At 41.2% G+C, this 21,798-nt stretch overlaps 1 protein-coding gene across 1 annotated transcript in view; it reads right to left on the minus strand.

The window, feature by feature from the left end:
• The window catches only part of CHRDL1 (chordin like 1), a 113,259-nt gene extending 94,407 nt beyond the window's left edge, over window positions 1–18,852 (minus strand). The window contains exon 1 of the mRNA XM_063432149.1: window positions 18,685–18,852. Within this exon, the coding sequence (XP_063288219.1) occupies window positions 18,685–18,690 (6 nt within the window). The 5' untranslated portion in view covers window positions 18,691–18,852. The remainder of the gene's footprint in view (window positions 1–18,684) is intronic.
• Between the last annotated feature and the right edge of the window lie 2,946 nt (window positions 18,853–21,798).

Consider the following 21,798-nt stretch of genomic DNA (forward strand, 5'->3'; position numbering starts at 1 on the left):
TGGACCTACATGGTATTAGGCAGGTCGTTTTAATGCTGAGACTGATGAGTGTATATTGTATAATTTCCACAAAAATCCCTTCCAACTTTTCCACTTCTCTCCTAACTCTAGTACTTTTAAGCTCTGGGATCACTTCTTTGCTCTTTTAAAGATCCTCACTTTTTCCAGCTTTGTCCCATTTCTCACTTTCATGTCATGCCATATCCTCCCAAGTGTCTCTGTCTCTATCTTTATCCTCTATTCTCTATTGATCTCCTGAAGAAATCGCATTGTTCCCTTTCTGTCTCCTCCATCTTCTTGAAGCAGTATATACAGTGGGACACTGAAATGCCCAGTTGAATTGGAGAACCATAATATCACACAGTATAAGGTTAAAATTATGTCCAGAGGCTCTCATATATATGCTTTAAAAAATGGCTTACAGGGCACTCCAAGCACTAAAACCAAGCCAATGAGATCGAATGTTTACAGTACCTACAGTCTCCCTTTAATGATTAAATGCATCAGCTTCTTCTGTTTGGACACAGATCTATCAACATTGTTCATACATTTATACTTTGGTTTTTTACTTTGTAGCACAAACAAATTGTTATAAAAAAGCATCAGGATTATATTAAACTATGAACTGTAATGTTTTGAATTTCAAACCACACACACTTTTCAAGGATTTCTGTCCATACTACTTACAAGTCAATAATATGGTGTCAGATCACTCATATTCTGCTCTGGAATATATAGTCATAAAACTGTGAATTAGTGGTTATACTATTGTCTGTGTATTTTTACTTTTATACAATTTTTACTGCTTGTTCGAGATGATTCTGCCTACAGTTTTCCACCTACCACCTAGAGTTTACAGATTGGAGAGTGCTATTTGGGCAGTTCAAGAGGGCTAAAGTTGTCTCGCTTCTGTAATATGTGTTAATCTCTGCTATTAGTTAGCAGTGCAACTATTGCAAGCTGACTTAAAAGAGCTTACATAAAAATCACTTTTGTCAACCAACTTTCCTTCAATAGTCAATGGACAAGTGGAGTTTTCATGACTAGACCTGCGATTTGTTTACCAGCATTACAGTTCTCACTGTGAATTAACCATTAATTTGTCCAATATTCTACATAATCACAGTTTGAATTCTAGTAGCATTCTCAAAATTATTTGTCCCATAAAAGCAAAACATTTTATAATTTTATTAACCAGTAAGATAAAATATATGAAATAATTAATCAGTCAGTGAATTGCATTCTAGGCACACAGCCAATACCCATGTAATGACAGCTAGTACTTTATATAATCGCTTTATATGGTCGCTTTATATTCCTTGCCTTGGTGTTGGATGAGGAGTATGTGTGATGGTCCCCAATGATACTTCCCTCCCTTAGCCGTCAATGCCGCTGTAAGTGGCCATTAAAGCAGCTTTGTCTTGCCCGTTTTTAAATTTGACCAGGAGGTCACTTGTTGCTGAGCTTGCGAGTTGTGATGGCTTGGGCAGGCGGAACATGCCATCCAGCTACACCCCTTTAGCTTGTTTGGGGGACAGGAGGGCTGTGAAAAGCCGTCTTAGAAGATGGGGAAGCTCGGCCGGGGTTATTGCGTCTGAAAGGCCTCTGATTTTAACATGCTTCCACCTCCTTTAATACTTTTGATTATTTTTAAATTAAAAATCTGTTAACCCATTTCAATGAGAAGTGTCATTTACCAAGATGTTTCATATTATATTCACTTACCTCCATCTTTAAGGGACACTGTAGTCACCAGAACAACTACAGCTTATTGAATTTGTTCTGGTGAGTAGAATCATCACATTCAGGCTTTTTGCTGTAAACACTGTCTTTTCAGAGAAAATGCAGTGTTTACATTACAGCCTAGTTATAACTTCACTGGCCACTCCTCAGATGGCTGTTAGAGATCCTTCCTGGGTCATGGCTGCCTAAAATGCATCCAAACATTCAGTATCTCCTCCCTCTGCATGCAGACACGGAACTTTCCTCATAGAGATTCATTGATTCAATGCATCTCTATGAGGAGATGCTGATTGGCCAGGGCTGTGTTTGAATCATGCTGGCTCTGCCCCTGATCTGCCTCTTTGTCAGTCTCAGCCAATCCTACGGGGAAGCACTGTGATTGGATCAGGCTACCACTTCTGATGATGTCAACAGACTGCTTGTTTTTCTGAGGCAAACAGCATGCAGAGCTACAGCTTCAGGCTTGAATACAGTAAGACTCTGCTATATTTATGGAGGCGTGAGGGGCCCAGGGGAGCTAGATGGTGGTTTTGTTTGTTCCTGTCAACCAGCATATATAGAGAGAGGGGGGAGGGAAGAAACGGAAACAATGTTCCTGATTTTTTATCCTCCAATACAATGTGTGCCTAGCGTGATCAAATTTGTAAAATCAATAGCTAAAAGGTTACTCCAAGTGCTACGATAACTTCAGTGATTTGAAGTGGCCATGGTTTCTGCAGTTTGTATTTGCAACAAGGGCAGCTGCAATGTCTCTCTTCCCAGCCCAGCCCACGTCCCTTCTTTTCTTAATTTTGTTTATAATTCCCCCTCTCCCTCCCAACTTGACTACTCGCCTACTTCTTCCCCACACAGAGTGGGTGCGGCACTCTGATCCAATCAAATGTTCCCCTATGAAAAGCACTTGAATGGACATCGCCAGGGAAGCAGTGACATAAGACGAGGGCGTGGAAAAAAGCAAGGGGAGTTTCACTGCTAATGCCCAATAATATAAACAAAAAAATAAATGCATTTAAAAAGGGTTTGAGATAAAACTCCACTTCTGGCAACATCAGAATCCACATGAATGCCAGGACCCAAGGTTTCTCTAAAACCAAGGTTTCCCAACAAAACATTGAGCAGTGCAGAACACTGCCTTCTTCCCATAGTGGATCCTGCTGCCACATTTTCTCCAGGTAAATGATGCACATGCACCCAGCCATCCATCTGATCTAAAAGAAAACATGATTCATCAGAGCAGGCAATCTTCTTCCATTGCTCTATGGTCCAGTTCAGATGCTCAAGTACCCATTGAAGGAATTTTTGGCAATGGACAGGGGATATCATGGGCACTCTGACCGATCTGTTGCTACTAAGCAAACTGCACTGTGTGTTCTGACACCTTTCTATCATGGTCAAAACTGACTGTTCACTGGCTGCCTAATATATTCCACCCATTGACAGGTGTCATTGTAATCCAATGATCTACTCGCTGCAAAATCTCATGGTCACTACTCTATCCTAATTCTCCTTGACCTGTCTGCGGCTTTTGACACTATCGGTCTACAAGATATTGCTCTCTCCTGGTGCTCCTCCTACCTCTCCCAGCGCTCTTTCAGTGTTTCTTTCTCTGGCTCTGCTTCTTCTCCCCAACTCCTCTCTGTTGGTGTCCCCCAATGTTCAGTCCTTGGTCCCCTACTGTTCTCCATCTATACTGCCTCCCTTGGTAAACTCATTAGCTCCTTTGACTTCCAATATCATTTCTATGCAGATGACACACAAATCTACCTGTCCTCTCCTGATCTCTCCCCGTCCCTCTTGACTAGTGTCTCTGACTGCCTCTCTGCTATTTCTAACTGGATGGCTGCCCAATTCCTTAAACTAAACTTGACCAAAACTGAAATTCTGGTCTTTCCTCCCTCAAGTGTTGTTACTCCTGTGTCTGTCTCCCTCCAAGTCAACGGTGCTACCATCCGCTCCACCACGCAGGCTCGCTGCCTAGGTGTTCTCTTTGACTCCGACCTCTCCTTCAAGCCTCATGTTCAATCTATCACCAAATCCTGTCATTTCCATCTTAAAAACATTGTGCGCATCCGCCCCTACTTAACGCCAGATGCGACTAAGGTGTTGGTCCATTCCACTGTCCTTTCTCGCCTTGACTACTGTAATCCGCTTCTCAGTGGTCTTACGTGCTCCCAACTTGCGCCGTTACAGTCCATAATGAATGCGGCAGCGAGGCTCATCTGCCTGTCCGCCCGCACTTCCCATTCCTCACCCTTCTGTCAGTACCTACATTGGCTTCCTATAAAATATAGAGCTCAATTTAAAATTCTGGTTCTTGTTTTCAAATCTCTACATAATGCTGCTCCACCTATCTATCCTCCCTTATACACAAGTATGTCCCGTCTAGGCCCTTACCATCTGCTGAAGACTTACGTCTATCTTCTGTCCGTACTCCCACCTCAAGATTTCTCGAGGGCTGCACCGTTCCTGTGGAACTCGCTTCCCTACTCCGTTAGATGCTCACCCAGTCTCCACTCCTTAAAAGATCATTAAAAACCCACTTCTTCATAAAAGTGTATCAATTAAACTGTTAATAGCTCCCAACTGATTCCTCTTCTGCAACTGTCACTAGTCTAATACTATCCTTACCTTTTTGTGTCATTTTACCCCACTCCCTCTAGCATGCAAGCTCATTGAGCAGGGCCCTCAATCCCTCTGTTCCTGTGTGTCCAACTTGTCTGGTTACAACTACATGTCTGTCCGTCCACCCATTGTAAAGTGCTGCGGAATTTGACGGCGCTCTACAAATATCATAATAATAATAATGATATAATCAATGGTATTCACGTCACCTGTCAGTAGTTTTAAAGGAACAATATATCATCAGAACAATTACAACTTATTGTATTTGTTCTGGTGAGTATAACAATTCCCCTCAGGCTTTTTGCAGTAAACACTGTCTTTTCAGAGAAAATGCAATGTTTACATTACAGCCTAGGGATACCTCTACTGGCCACTCCTCAGATGGCTACAAGAGGTGCTTCCTAGGGCAGTGCTGCACAGCATGACTGATATTCAGTGTCTCCACCTTCTGCATGGAGACATTGAACTTTTCCATTGATTCAATACATCTTTATGAGGAGATGCTGATTTGCCAGGGCTTTGTTTGGCTCTGCCACTGACCTGCTTCCTTGAAAGTCTCAGTCAATCCTATGGGAAAGCATTGTTATTGGCTCAGAAGAACACTTCTGATGTTGTCAGCCAAGATCAGTAGCAGAGCCAGCAGCTGCAGTCTTGAACAATAGTAAAACATTACTATATTTAGGGGGGTTAGGGGACTAGATGGTGGTTTCAACACTATAGGGTCTGGAATATATGTTTGTGTTCCTGACCCTATTGTGATCCTTTAATGTTGATGCTGATCAGTGTATGATGTATACATCATTGTGTTACTCTTCTTCGCTCCTAACTGCCAAGCTGCGCTAGTAGCGTTGGCTAGATAGTTACCATAGCAACTGCTGTGCATGTGCTTTAGTTGCTATGCTTTGAGAGCACAACCACCACCTGAGGAAGGTTTTCTCTAATCACCCATGTCAGTAAATTGTTCATAGAGTCTATGCTGAAGAATTAACTGAAAAGTAGGAGAAAAACGTATTTTTAAATAGGTTTCTCTCCCAATCTGTATACTCACTAGCAAATTTTCCAGCACAATCTATAGATGGAATTTTATGCTCTTTAAAAAGAGCATAGGTTGTAGGTAGGATGAAAAGCACCCTTTAACTCCTATTCATTTGCTCCCATTTCACAAAACACGTGATTATCATGCTATATTAAATTACTATAAGAACATACAGTAGTTCTGGGTAAATCAACATATCAAATGTTCTGTTCTTTTGCTAAAACTCATACACTACAAGATAAACCAAATGTATTTTATTGTATTAGTTATGTTTTTATTATAATAAGTAACTGTTTATTTTTACTGGGAACACCTTGCATAATTGGTAAGATGGCAACAGATGTATATTACTGAAATATTGACTGACAAAATGACCTATTCCATCTGAAAATGAATGCAAGTGTTTCAAATAAAACCCTCCCATCCATCTGAAAGGAATCCCATTAATGTGCTCTATATGAATTATTAAGCATTTATCTAAACAGCTTAAGTAATAGGATGGGACACATCAAAAGAATTACGCTTGCCACCCATGTGACCTCTTCTCATGGCTCTTTTTAAATAAAATATTTGCCAAGATCCATCTGAGCTTTCATATGAATATTGATCAAAGCAGAAATGTCTGAACTAACATAGGATTTAGGAAACTCCACAAAATGGAAATAAGAAATGATCGGCCCTATTTGTAAAAAGTCTGAACTATGATATGGAATGAGGAGGGGAAGTTTAATAAAGCCATTTGCCCTACTGAAAATGTAAAGTGAAGGAACTTAAGAAGTGTACACTGAAGTATTTTTTTTTTAATCTAGTATAAGACTGTTCCCTACCAGGTAGAAAGAAAAGGTAGGGGGTAATGATGACATGCATATAACCATAACTTAAAGTGGCCTTGTTTAATACATGGATTTCCAAAACGAGAGAAACCGAGACTGGGGACACCAGAAGTACACCGAATAAAATAGTTAGTCAGCAGAATTGAATTCAGAATAACCAATAACAATGTGACCCAGGAAAAACAAAGGATGGTAGAATACACTACAGGGTACCAGGGTCCATGCCTGGACATCTATATTGGGGAGGAGATCTTAAACAGGCAAGATTGATAATCTCTCAATCTCAAGTGCTTCAGTAAATACATGCAAAAAAATGTGTGCAAAGCTGAATTGACAGCTTTACTGGTAAGGATGGGAAATGCCTCTCAAAGTGAGTGCTAACACCTGGTGCAGTATTGGAGTGTCTCATAACTCATGAAGCATACTGGGAAAGATGACATTAACCATGCTGCCACAGGCACTTGCATCAAACTAGCTGGTATTGTGACAGTACGTTTGTTGGTTACCTCCTATCTGGTTTGGCTTGGAGAGCCTCAGCAAGGTGAGTGGCCTAACAAGGGCAAATACAGATGGACAGGAAGAGGCGTATTACCGGGTCTTAGAGTGGCTGTTCTAATGTAAAGGTGAAACCATGAAATAACAGGATTACACCTAGAGAAGGATACAAACAAGGAGAGGAACAAAATGCAAAAAAATAAATAAATAGCAATAGAAAATAAACTAACCCAGAAACAGGTAGGTAACATGAATACTGAAACCAAGGTGTAGTCAAGAAAGTCAAGGGTCAGGAGCACAGAAAAGAGTAATGTCAGTAAACAAGCCAGGGACTGGTACATGGCCAGTTAGTCAGACAAGCCTGAAGACTTGAACACAAAGCAGGCAGGAAGTAAATAGGATGTGTCAAGTACACAAGGGCAGGAGAGCAGAAATGTAGTCAAAGTAAACAGTGTCAAAAATATCAGAGATTTAAAGAACAAGACAAAAGAGCACTAAGCACTCACTGGGTCACAAAAAGGCCTAGATGAGCTAGAGAGCTATCTTTAAATCAGGTAATCCTGATTAATTGATTATGCTTCCTGGGAGTGATTAACACTGAAAAGCAGCACCTGTGCTATCCACAGGTGCTCTGCAAAATGAGCGATTTATGTGGCTAAGTAACCCTCTATAATTTTACCAGGAAAGCAGGTTCCACAGCAGCATGGTAAGCAAAGCTTAGAGGCAGAAAGTGGGAAATAGGTCTTACCAGAGCCAGATTGTAGTAGGTTTCTTGACACCTCCAGGTATAAAAGGAAACTTGGAACGGAGTCAATGTTACCGGAATGTGAACAATTGAAGGATGAACATCTGATGCGTGTACTGACGATCTCTACTCAGGGCCATATTTCTTCCACTCTAACAAATATTGCAATCTGCCTCTACAAAAGCATCATTATTTGAAGACAATAATGTCTTGACTCTCACACTTATACCTGGCCCAATGAGTTGGGGAGCCAATTTTAGAGATGAAATATGGAATCAAACATGAAATCAATAAAAAAAAAATCTATTAACTCATAGGTAGATGCAACTTGGTGGTGATGATCAGTTTTCTGTTTCAGGAGCAGCTGGAACCTTTCTAGGTGGGTCTTAACTAATCTCCTTAGGCCCTTCAACTTTACCAGGTGGTCATTGAGAATATGTAAAGTCCCCTGAAACTTCAAAAAGAAGGGACTAAATTGTGAAGACTCATGATTGGCCTTGCTCCTGGTGAATTCAGCCCAAAGCAACAGGTCGGACTAATTATCCTGGCAATCCGAGATAAGGTAATGGAAACAGTGTTCCAATGACTGACACACTCTTTCACCATGTTAGTTTGGGGATGATTGTCAGGATCGTATCCTGACAGCTATGTTTTATCTTCCTTTTGTTTCTGTTCCTTTAAAAAGTTCCAGCTCTCAACCACTAGTAGCCTCCCTAGCCACTAGTCACCTCAGTCCTCACCTGCCTTGAACGAATTACTTGCTTCAGCTACATAAGGCTACACACATAAGGCCACACCCTGCTCACAACAGGGCCTTTACATTTAAGTTGGTGATCTACCTGAAAGACTTCAGTTCCTGGCTCCTGTGAACCTGCTCCAGACTTGCCTTCTACCCTGCTCCATACCAACCTGCTCCAGACTTACCTTCTACCCTGCTCCATACCAACCTGCTCCAGACTTGCCTTCAAACCTGCTTCACTCTCACGTATGATTTTGAACTCTGTATCTATTAAGCATCTGCATGAAGAAAATTTTCAGTTCGATTTGGCATTCCGAAATTCGGGACTTCCGCAATTCGGGACTTCCGCAATTCGGGACTTCCGCAATTCGGCACTTCAACACTTTGGAACTTCGGCAACTTCGGCACTTAAGCACTTCGGAAATTCGGCAACTTCGGCACTTCAACACTTCGGAACTTCGGAATTTCGGAACTTCGGCACTTCGGGACTTCTCTTGCAGTCGCTCAGTAGATAACTCCCTAATTCCTACGGTGTTATGGAGTTATCTACCAAATGGCTGAAAGACCTAAATTGGTCTTTCAGCCTGAGCGGCAGCTGGGGACCCTAAAGTAAAATGAAGTATTGTCCTCCCCCCGGCACCCCACCCCTGAGCATTGGGTGGGGGCCCTAAATTGTCCTCCCCTTGGCCCCCACCCCTGAGCGGTGGGTGGGGGCCCTAAATACTAATAAGGGGGGCGACCTAATGTCCTCCCCCCTGGCCCCCCACCCCTGAGCGGTGAGTGGGGGCCCTAAATACAAATTTAACCCCCCTCCCACTCAGGTGACTAGGGGTCCCCCCAAAAAATAATAATAAAAAAGAACTTTCCCATGCTGTGTAAAATGACACAGAGCACTCTGATTGGTGGATTTCAAACCAACCAATCAGAGTGCTGTGACAGGTAAATGTAGAGACTTACCTGTCAGTCTCTTCATTTACCTGTGCGAGCACTCTGATTGGATAGCTTAAACCAACCAACCAGCGTGCTATGAGCCTAATTGCAGGGCATGGCAAGTCTTTCTAAGCCTTCCCCCGCCCTGCAGAGCTCAGTCTGTGTGGAGCCCTCGCTGGGTGAAGATGGATTTTTTTGCGCTCGTTTTTTTTGTTTTTTTCAATTTGTCGGTTATTATGAATTTTTTATTTGGCCTTCTTTGGGGCTGAAAAAAAGAAGATTTTAGAAGAAAGAAAACATTGAATGGTAAGTTTTATTTTTTTTTACATTTACTTAGTTAAAGGTCCCCCCCTAATTATTTTTAGGGTGTTGGGGGTATGTAGGGGGTTAATTTTTTGGGGGCGGGAGGGGGTGACTAGGGGTTTGGGGACCCCTAGTCACCAGGGGGGAGCCAGGGGAGAAGACATTAGGTCCCCCCCCCAATTTTTATTTAGGGCCCCCACCCACCACTCAGGGGTGGGGGCTGGTGGGGAAGACAATAGGTGTCCCACCCACCCCTCAGGGGTGGGGGTCAGGGGTAGGACATTAGGTCCCCCCCCATTATTTTACTTTAGGGCCCCCACCTGCCGCTCGGGGGTGGGGGCCGGTGGGGAGGACAATAGGTCCTCCCCCCTTTTTTTACTTTAGGGCCCCCACTGTTTAATAGACATGCCCCTACTGCGATATAGCGAGTAGGGGTGTAATTTACTAATACTAAGTAATATTTACTTAGTATTAGTAAATTTGGCTGAAAGACCAATTTGTGTATTTGTGTATATATATACATATATATACACACAAATATATGTGTGTGGGGGCTATACAGTTTTTGATCCACCCAGTCGTTCAGCCACTGTGGCTAGATCTATTCTTTTTACTTATATATATATATATGTGACAAAACACCTTTTGTCACTGGATTGTTAGGTGACAAGCTGCCTTTTTCCCCTGGCTGTTGGAGGAGCCTGATTGCCAGCCTCCTTCCGCATGACTATGGCCCCTGGGAGATTGGGCCCTTTAAAAACATTATTTGGGCTAATGGATTTATATTATGCTGCTGCTGGCCCTTTAAGAACTGCATTGTGGCTTATGGACTTGTATTGGACCATGCTGGCCCTTTAAGAACCGTCTGGGGACATATTGAGACTTTGTGTGACAATGCCCCTTTAAGACGGTGTCCCCAGTGTCCCAGACTTAGTTAAAATATTTTGTTCCTGGCTGTTTTCCACTTGGTTCAGTAAATGGGGCTTACTGAACCAAGTACCACACAGGCGGACCACCCAGAAGTGGAAGTGTGCAGGCAATTTACCTCCCAGGCTGGGAGCCTGCTCTAGGTAAATTGCTGACCACTGGGGGGCCGCCGTTCGTGCAAACCAACACGTGGCGGCAGCCATCTTTGTTCATTCAAACGAGGTCAGCGGTATGTGTAGCCAAATCCATGGAACTGAAATCGGCTACACATTTCACCGAACACCGCTGACCCTTACCTTCTCCTACACTGAATTTTCAGCTGCAGAGACTAAGTCCCGTTTGGCAGTTCGAACTCACGTCATTTTTCGGTCATAAAGGACTTCCACCTAACTTTTTATGTACTAGAGGAATTTGTATGATTTTTGGTTATGTTTATATTTAAAGTATGCTGATTCTGAATATGTATGTTTTATGTGAATATGATGCATATTTTTAAAGTTACAGTGTATGTATAAAAAGTGTATTTTTCCTGCCTGTGATAAATTACATTAACACATTGAGTGCAGTAATTATATCATTGAAGGGAGGGATTATATGCTGGTGCTGGGTGTGTTTTAAGGTGTTCCTGTAAATGATTGGTTGTACTGTGTCCCACCCTGTGGGATGTCCCCTTGCATGGGGACTTGCATAAAAGTCAGTGTGTGGTCATTAAAAGTTCAGATCATCTTGGACCTTCATGAAGTTTCGTCTCATGTTTGGGGGATTGGAGAACTACACCCTGGGGATTGCTATAATCACTATACTCCCCAGGGTATAATCACTAAGCTCTGCTAAGAGCTTGTTCTTGTTCCTGCTCTCTGGAATTCGGAGAGGTCCACCTACTGGAAGCTGGACCCTGGTCTTGGGTCCAGAGTGGGTGGAGACGGCGAGACCCCAACCAAGCTGCGGCGGTTCATGGGGTCTGCAGTGGTTATGGTGTCAGGCAGAGTGCTTGGAGTCCTCGAAAAGCACTAGGAGCATCCGTCAGCGGAGGGTACCCGGTCAGGGTGCCAGCGGTTCCGTTACAATATATATATAGACATACTTGCAAATCCCTGCACACAAGCTCAAAAGTCCTTTAGATCACCCGATGCCAAATACCGTGGCTCCAAAATGTATACAAATCAATAATGTTGGCTGCACTCCGGTGTTTATCAAATTCAATGCTTTATGTAATGAAAAAAATTAAAGATCAACATTTCAGTCCCTCCTGGGACTTTCTTCAGGATCAAAACACACAATAACATTTTATGGTAAACAAGTCTTAATAAAGGCTCAGAGAGGAGCCGAAATGTTGACTCCACTTCCTCGTTTCAAATAAAAACTGCCTTTTAGAAGAAACCTCAGGTGTGCCTGGATATTTCATCTTTTCATTTGATGTCTTCAGAGATTGGCCCTCCCTTTCTGGAGCACCCTGCAGGACGTATTCCCCTCTTTTTTAGTGTGTGTGTATTTTACTCTTGAGTGTGTGTGAGTTAGTGTGTGTCAGTGTCACAAGGTTGTACCCCAATTTACAGGAAATGGCGAAACTGAGATTCTAATATAGACCTCAGGTCCATGTTACCAGGCCTTAGAGTGGCTGTACTTCACGTTAATAAAGATAAAGACAAAGTCAGGAATAGCCAAAGTCAGGATAATAGATATATGGAAAGCAAATAAACTAGCTGGGCCAGGATTCCAGAAATACACTAAGTTAATACACAAGCCGAGTCAGGATACCAAAAATACACAAAGTCAAATACAATGCTTGGCTGACATCATCAGAAGTGGTGATCTGAGCCGATCACAATGCTTTCACATAGGAAAGCATTGGATTGACCGAGACTGTCAAGGAGGCAGATCAGGGGCAGAGCCAGTCAGTTGACTTTTTTTTTCCAGTTTGAATTTTTGATAATAGCGAATGCCCAAGTCTGCAACTGGGCATACATGGGGATTATACAGTGCTAGTTAGTGTGAGGTGATGACGTGTCCTGCAGGGCTTTCATCTGGGAACACTAAGATGGCAGCGCTTAGGACCTAGATCCGGACAAGAAATAAAAAGGGGGAAAAAAGGTGAAATGGGGGAACTAGAAGCATTTTGGGGTGACTACGGGGACGATCAAATGTAATGGAGTCGTGGGGGGGATAAAAAAAACAAAACATGCGCCCATCACAGTGCACTTTAAACATTAGATCTCTCTTTACAGGACATGTTTAGGAAATCTGTACAGATGCCAAAAGGTGTGACTAGGACTGTATAAACAAAATTATTTATCTCCTAAATGGCAGATAATTGAGCAATGCATGTTCTACACAACAAGGAAGAACCATATGGGATGGGAGGGGAGAACACTATGGAACAGGGGAGGGTGAAAGAACACTATGGGATAGGGGAAAGGGGGGAAAGAACACTATGGAACAGGGGGTGGTAAGGAAGAACACTAAAGGACGGGGGAGAAAGAACACTATGGGACAGGGGAGGGTGAAAGAACACTATGGGATAGGGGAAAGGGGGGAAAGAACACTATGGTACAGGGGGTGGTAAGGAAGAACACTAAAGAACGGGGGAGAAAGAACACTATGGGACAGGGGAAGGAGGGGTGGTAAGTAAGGAACACTATGGGACAGGGGGTGGAAGAGCACTATGGGACAGGGGAGGGAGGGAAATAACACTATTGGGGAGGAGAAGAAAGAAAACTATGGGACGGGAGGGGGGAAAGAACACTGTGGGACAGGGGATGGGAGAAAAAGAACACTATGGGACAGGGGAGGGGGGATGGTAAGGAACACAATGGGATGGGGGTGGTAAGGAACACAATGGGATGGGGGTGGTAAGGAACACAATGAGATGGGGGTGGAAGAACACTATGGGACAGAGGGGGCGGGAAAGAACACTATGGGACAGGGGAGGAAGTGAAAGAACACTATGGGACAGGGGATGGGGGGAAGAACTCTATGGGACAGGGGAGGGGGGAAGGGAAAGAACACTATGGGACAGGAAATCTGTACAGATGCCAAAAGGTGTGACTAGGACTGTATAAACAAAATGATTTATCTCCTAATTGGCAGATAATTGAGCAATGCATGTTCTACACAACAAGGAAGAACCATATGGGATGGGGGAGAACACTATTGAACAGGGGAGGGTGAAAGAACACTATGGAATAGGGGAGGGGGGAAGAACACTATGGGACAGGGGGTGGTAAGGAAGAACACTATAGGACGGGGGAGAAAGAACACTATGGGACAGGGGAAGGGGGGTGGTAAGTAAGGGACACTATGGGACAGGGGGTGGAAGTATGGGACAGGGGAGGGATGGAAAGAACACTATTGGGGAGGAGGAGAAAGAAAACTATGGGATGGGAGGGGGGGAAAGAACACTGTGGGACAGGGGATGGGGGAAAAGAACACTATGGGACAGGGGGGGGGATGGTAAGGAACACTTTGGGATGGGGTGGTAAGGAACACTATGAGATGGGGGGTGGAAGAACACTATGGGACAGAGGGGACGGGAAAGAACACTATGGGACAGGGGAGGGGGGAAAGAACACTATGGGACAGGGGAGGAAGTGAAAGAACACTATGGGACAGGGGAGGAAGTGAAAGAACACTATGGGACAGGGGAGGGGGGAAGAACACTTTGGGACAGGGGAGGGGGGGAAACACTATGGGACAGGGGAGGAAGGGAGAGAACATTATGGGACAGGGGAGGGGGGGAAGAACACTATGGAGGAGGGGGGAAAGAACACTATGGGATGGGGGAAACACTATGGGATGGGGGCACCCTATGGGACAGGGGATGGGGGAAAGAACATTATGGGACAGGAGAGGGGGGAAAGAACACTATGGGACAGGGGAGGGGGGAAGAACACTATGGGACAGGGGAGGAAGGAAAGAACACTATGGGACAGGGGAGGGTGGAAGAACACTATGGGACAGGGGAGGGGGGGCACTATGGGACAGAGGGGGCAGGAAAGAACACTATGGGACAGGAGAGGGGGAAAAGAACACTATGGGACAGGGGAGGAAGTGAAAGAACACTATGGGATAGGGGAGGGGGGGAGAACACTATGGGACAGGGGAGGGGGGGGACACTATGGGACAGGGAAGGAAGGGAAAGAACACTATGGGACAGGGGAGGGGGGAAAACACTATGGAGGAGGGGGGAAAGAACACTATGGGATGGAGGGAAACACTATAGGATGGGGGGACCCTATGGGACAGGGGACGGGGGGGGGGAAGAACACTATGGGACAGGAGAGGGGGGGGAAAGAACACTATGGGACAGGGGAGGGGGGAAAACACTAAGGGGCAGGGGCATAACACTATGGGGGAGGGGAGAAGAACACTAAAAAAGAGGGAAGGGAGAGGAACACTAGGGAGGGAGAGAGAGGAACATTAAGGGGGGAACTAAGGTACAGGGGAGGGAAGGGAAAAGGAACATTGGGTAGGGGGGCACCACTAAAAGAAAATGGAGAGGAACATTAAGGTGAATGGGGGTCACTAAGAGACAGGTAAGGGGGGGGGAGAGGAACACTAATGGACATGGAGAGGAGGAGAGAGGAGCACTAAGGGACATGGAGGGGAGAGTGGCACACTTTGCATAGTTAACTTATTTTGTTGTTACAACTGTTCTATGTTTATTTGTTTATTGCATAGTTAATTTATTTTGTTACAACTGTTATATATTTATGTGTTCATTGCATGTGAATTTTGGAGATGTCTTTGTAAACTTTACAATAAATGTTGCAATGTATTTTCTGAGAAATATATATGCATACGAGCGTATCATTTTTTTTTTGGGGGGGGGGAGCAGGGGGGGGGGGGAGTTCCCACACTTTTTTCCCCAGGACTTGACCACTGCCTATAACTCAATCATTAAATAATGATAAAACTGCTATTTAAGCATTTTGATTATTTAAGAGTGTTATATACATATCTATTGGGATTGTATACTTTGATGTTTGCCAGGGGCTCCCTTTACACAGACAGTTGTACACAGCTATTTCATATTCAGTTATTCCATTTGGGAAAATGGATTATGATTTATTAAGAATGTTTTCATGCCATGCAGAGAGCCAATGAATCCTCTCAGACCGCATGCGCACGTCTTAATGCACATAATCACTTATTAATTTGCTATTAACGCTATAAAGTCCTAGTTATTTAAACATAGTTAAAATAATGTACAATATTATACTTTGTATGATAAATCTATGGGAATTATTTATTATGTCTAATCATGCATACATTCTTATTTATTTAAAATTACTCCAGGTTCAGAACTAACATTTGTTTTTTTCTGCTTTAAATTTAAGGTACGGAATGATGGGTTGATAAAGGTAGTTTGACAACCAGGAGAAAAAAAAAATAGAAGAAGAAAATAACAAAATTTATCTTATTCATCTGTTACTATAGCTGCTTAATAATTGTGGTATTCATTTACAACTTAGTTGTTAGCTCACTGCTGTTTGGTGAATAAACTGAATGTAATGAGACAGAATACGGTAAATATTTTTGTGGTTTAAAAATTGAAGCATGCTAATAGTTATATCGCTTTGTTTTTTCCCCAAGAGATATTATATTCTTCTAGGTCACAAAACGGATAAATATGGTGAATTGAGAAGCAAGTTTCACATTTTAAGAAAGCAAATAACATTGTAAAACATTCTCCATTTTAAATATTTTTCCAGCAGGTATTTTGACCTAAAATCAGTAATGCAATGGTCAGTTTTCACTTTAGATAATAACCTACGGTTCTCCAGTCTAGAGCGTGCGTGCAAGTTAAACAAATCACCAAGCATTCTATTATCTTGATGAGTATAGACTGTAAATAACAGGTGAATGTAACTACTTAACAGACTTATCTGCATTATAATGCTACAACGCCCCCTAGCAGGATAAAACAAGGATATCAAAAAAATCCAAGTTAGCACTGGTTGCTGCGTGGTTTTTCAGAAGTGGAATGCACAAAACAGTCGCAAGTGTTACTCTGCAGTTTTTTTTCACTAGATTGTGAAATTCAGCAGTGACTTCTGGTGACTTTAAATATCTCTAATTTATAATCTCTAATTCTAAATTGAATTATTGTTTTGGGTTGTTTTTTTTTTCAAAAGCTGACATTTTGGTCTTTCAAGACGGTCGTTAAATCACAATAATTCACTGTCTAGTCAATAGATCATTATTTTTTTCCCAAGCCAAATGTCTTTATTGAAACGTCAAAGGCATAGCATGTTTTTCACATTTCAAACACACAGATACAACTATGTTGTTGTAATTCTAATACCAATTATTTTTATTTTAATTACACCGGTACTTAGGATAACCATTTCATGCATATATTCTATTTTTGTGAAAACAGATTCAATAGGGCTTGACACAGGGTCCCGAGTCCAATAGAAAGGCTTATTTGAATTACATATACCCACCACTACTTGAACTGGGCAAGCAGTAGAAAGGATGACTCCATTGGGAAATACATTGTCTGCTGATTTCAGTTATTACAAAACACAAGAGAAAGGGTAAGCAACCTTAGGCACTCCAGATCTGTTAGACTACATCTCCCATAATATAAAGCTGGCAACACATCAGGGGAGATGAAGTCCACAACATACGGAGTGAAGAAGGTTGCCTACCCCTGAAGTAGGGATATCTACCACAATATCAATTACGAACATTCTGTAAGGATGCAATGAGTATACAGGTAAATATATTGGGTGCTAGAAAGACTGATTCTAGGGCAACGTTCTTCACATGGAACCATTAGAAGAAACTTTTCACCAGTGTCCATGGCATGGCATTTTTTTAAATCTCTAGCTCTATGTACGCAAAAATCTGAAAATCATAAACAGCTTGAAACCAACATGATCGCATCACTGGCTGTAAGTGCATGTTAAAGCGACATGTTTAGCGTGACTAAAAGTGTCTGAAACATAAAAGTTTGTTTTGTTAAGTCATTTTAAAAATCCCGCCATTCATTTGTTTTACGTTGTAAAATATTTATGTTATTCGCGTAACTGGGATTTACGGAGAACTGCCATGGGACTTGTACATATTAGATATATGAAATTTATATATTTTTTCATGTATTTTGACCTATGTTTTGCAATTTCTTTGATAACACAATTTATGGTTTAGTAAATAAACCGTAACAAATGCTTGCAAGAGAGAATACACCGGGGTTTCTCTTGTTTCAAAGTATTTCCTTGTGACTCTATAAAATACTGTTTTAACAATGTAAACATAGAACATTAATTTTAATTACAACAAAACTGATACCTATTTGCAGGACAAGCATTAGTTATCATGGAATGTAGTGTACTGGTTGCATCTGGAATCTCATTGGGTTATCCAAAATATATCTAACGTCTTGATATTTTCTTAACCCTGTGGGTGCAGAATTGGTTAAATAGTCTATCTCTTATTACGAGTTGACACCGTTGCCTTAAAGATGCTCCTAGTCTGGTCTACCCTGATTATAACGGTCAATTTCCAAAATTATAATCACACGTCACATAATAGAGAAGTGTTATAACTGAACACGTCAATAAATATTTTCAATTCTTTACAAAAAAAAAGTTCTGCTGCAGGAATACTAAGAACACTACTTAGTACTAAAATGTTTGTATCAATAGAAGAATTATATTGTAATGCAACAGTAAGGACATGTGATCACGGTTAATATTAACAGAAAAGTGAATGTAACGATTCCATTTTATAACACTAATATTGTCAAATATTTCAGAGTATGGCGCCATTGAGATTTATGGTTTGAAATAGTTTAGCATCATCCTTGCGAAATGTAGTCTATAGCTCACGTCTGTACTGTAATAATACATATACAACAGGGAGTTAAAACCTGTATGTTAGTAATACATATATAATATTAAAATAATCCCTGTACTTTTAATAATACATTTAGAATAAGGAGGTAAATTCTGTTCTTCCATAATACATAAACACAAAGTTAACCCCTGCACATTAAAAAAAAAACAAAACAAAAAAAATTATATATATATATATATATATATATATATATATATATATAATGGGAGTAAATCCATGTACTGTAATAATACCCCTTGTACTTTAATAATGCATATCTAATATGTAGATACATCATGTACTTTTATATATATTTAAATCATGTATAATATGTTTTGCATTTGTTAATAAACCACAGCTGGCATTGAGTCCAACAAAACTGGGAAACTGTATTTTTGCATGGAGAAGTTTTAAAATATGCAAGCTATGTCTAGGTTAGTATACCATATGGACTGAACAAATAACTTACCTTCATAAGCAGTGTCAGTGTATGGTGAGGTAAGTCATTTACTAATCCAGCATGCTGTCACCATGAGGTTCCTGTAACTCTGTGCTGTGCTGTTCTGCAGCCTCGAGTTCTATGTCTCTGGGGAAGGCAGTTTGCAAGCTGTGTGTGCAGAGAGAGGCAGAGCTTGTGTCTGACTGACTGATTGCCAAAGCTTGAGTACCTGCCTTCCTCTTATTCCTACTTCTGCCCCCTTGCTGGAGGTGCTGGACACCTGCCACCAGTCAGAATAGGAGTTGTTCATACTCAGCCACCCAGGAATCAAGGAGAGAATGATTGTATTATTTGCATAGAATTGTTTAGAGTATGGCTCACTTAAAGGCATATATGTCCTGCATGTCTTACTCAGAATTGGTAGTGCAGTACATACATTTTTGTTGGAAAATCCATTGTTTCATTTTACTACATGTTTGAGGCAGTAAGATATGAGAAGACAGTCAATATATGCAGGGCTGCCTGCAGAACTTATAGGGTCACAGAAATACACATACAGACATGTCCACTCAAGCATTCTCACACATACACACTGCCAAACATATAAAGAAACAGGAAATAACAAAAAAAAGGCTGCGCCAAGGGGAATCAATATATACACGACAATAAGTCCAAATAAAAAAGAAAGTCTTATCTAGAAGAAGCTCCTATGGAGAATGAGAAATCTGTAGATCCACGGTCAGGGGAAAGTTCCTCGCTGATCTTCTTCTTGGGAATTCACTCGTATGTGAAAAGATAAAACAGATACAAAACAGGATAGTGCAATATGTCTGGTAGTAAGATGGATAAAAAATGAAAAGCTGGTATAAAACTCACATTTGAAAGAGCTATAACTCGCTCTAGTGTAGAAGGCGTACAGCGGTACAATCCCCGCTTATGGGATATATAGGGAAAATTTCCTCCGTCAGTGATGTGTTCCACGCTCAAAGATAAAAGAGAAACAACCAATAGTGCTCACTGGGTAAAATAGTAGATAAAAAATACGTATAAAATGGTACTCACAAGAGAGGAGCAGACCGACTGCTCCTTGAAGATAGCGCTGGTGGTATTATCCCCACCTCGGATTACTTGGAGTCCAGGGAAATAAAAATGCCAGGTAACAAAATAATATACGGTGTAAAAAAAGATAAATGGCACTAAATAAAAAGTGACCAAATAATCTTTAATATTAAAATACACCGTAAAATTCCACAAACGCGTTTCGCCAATACGGCTTTATCAATATGGAGTAATTGCTCCATATTGATAAAGCCGTATTGCTCCATATTGATAAAGCCGTATTGGCGAAACTGTAATGTTATTTCACTGTGATCTTGATAAAGACCCCAGCAGGGTCGAAACGTTGATTTCGTTTACACAGAATTTGTATCATGCTTTGATACTGTAAATATATATTTTCTCACTTAACTGAAGACCTGGAGTGCTCCCTTCTTTGATTAATTGTTATATATTTTGACGCGGGATTGCACCTAGGCACTTGTTTTATAAGATTTGATATAGGAGGAGTGCCTTGTTTACCAATTTTTGATATATTGATTCCCCTTGGCACAGCCTTTTTTTTGTTATTTCCTTTGTCTTAGTTCCTAAGGGTTTTTGAGGGATTCCCTTATAGGGTTGCTGCCTTTTTGTTATTTAGCGCTTACTCTCTTTCCCTATTTTATATAAAGAAACAGGTACACATTGCAAAGCGCAGATACATAATGCCACACATATATACAAATAAGTACACCACCACACAAAGATACACATATACAATGAGCATACAGGTACACACGACCACACACATACACAAACAGATACATACTGCCTTACACACATAGGCACACACACTGTCATAATATGCTTACAATGACTGACATACAGATACCACCAACTGAGCTCTGTTTTATCAACCCTCCTCTTTTCCTAGCACTGCCTAACACTTGCAGGCACCAGGGCACCCCTGACAGTGGCTCTGAATATTTTTACTATATTATACTGGGTTATTTACTAAAAGTGTGAATTCAAAGTGAATATCAAATTGTAGGTAAATATGGGAAAGCAAAACATGCGGTCTGAGTTGTAGAAATTTTACATTTAGGTTACTGTGACCTAAATGTTAAATTCACTTTAAATTTACATTTTAATAATTAATCCTTTATTAATACGGGCAAAGTTGATTTGGGTCAACTCTAAAAATGAGGTGATTTGAGGCGACATAAGCCAATTCTAGAACTCCTTAACTACTGGCTGTTAAACAGTTGTCCTTGACTGACTTCATGTAGGGGTTTGAGTTAACTCACTTAGTGGGGGTCCTAATGAACCCCTTTTTTCTCATCACTATAACTGAACCTTTTTATTGGTTACATGTGTCTGAGATGTTTTACCTCATTGAGCATATTCTGTAGGCGTTATGGATTGTTTTTGTTTTTAAATGTGTGGAATTCTTTTTTTGTGCATGGTTCAATATATCTCCCTCCTGTATATTATTTCAGAGGGTATCAGTCTATTGAACACTTACCACTGCTTTCTAATCAGAATACATGACATGCCTGCCAACATATTCTGGATGCAATGGAACACAGTGGTAATTCTTTAATAGACTAGTGCATTTTGGTGATGTAATCAATCACTGTTTATGGGGATATGCAAGTTAGATCCATAGCCACAAGCCATTCGCATCCTAAGCATCCGCAGGGTACCTATTTATTGATTTAGCAGATCCAGGATACAGTGCTGTTTGAGAATGTGTCAGGTTGTTTACTAAATACTCCAAAATATAAAAAATTGGAGACATTCTAAGCACAACACAAATACTTTTTGAATATAACAAAAAAATCTCAATTCTTTGCAATGCCAAATTTAGTGAATAAAACCCATCTGTCTTTATATCAGTAGAGTACCAGCTGAACTAATCATTTCCCCTTCGTGTAGGGCTGTATATACCAGATATAAAATAAAATGTTATATAGGTAATATGGTGATATAGTTCATTTACAGTCCTGAATATAAATTCATGTAACTTTTGTTTTGTTTTTTGTGTTTTTATTGTTTGCTTAATAAAATATGTTTCATTCTACATCTAGAGGTTTTGATTTTGTTTTC

The sequence above is a fragment of the Pelobates fuscus genome, chromosome 9, assembly GCF_036172605.1.
Source record: "Pelobates fuscus isolate aPelFus1 chromosome 9, aPelFus1.pri, whole genome shotgun sequence".
Lineage (NCBI taxonomy): Eukaryota > Metazoa > Chordata > Amphibia > Anura > Pelobatidae > Pelobates > Pelobates fuscus.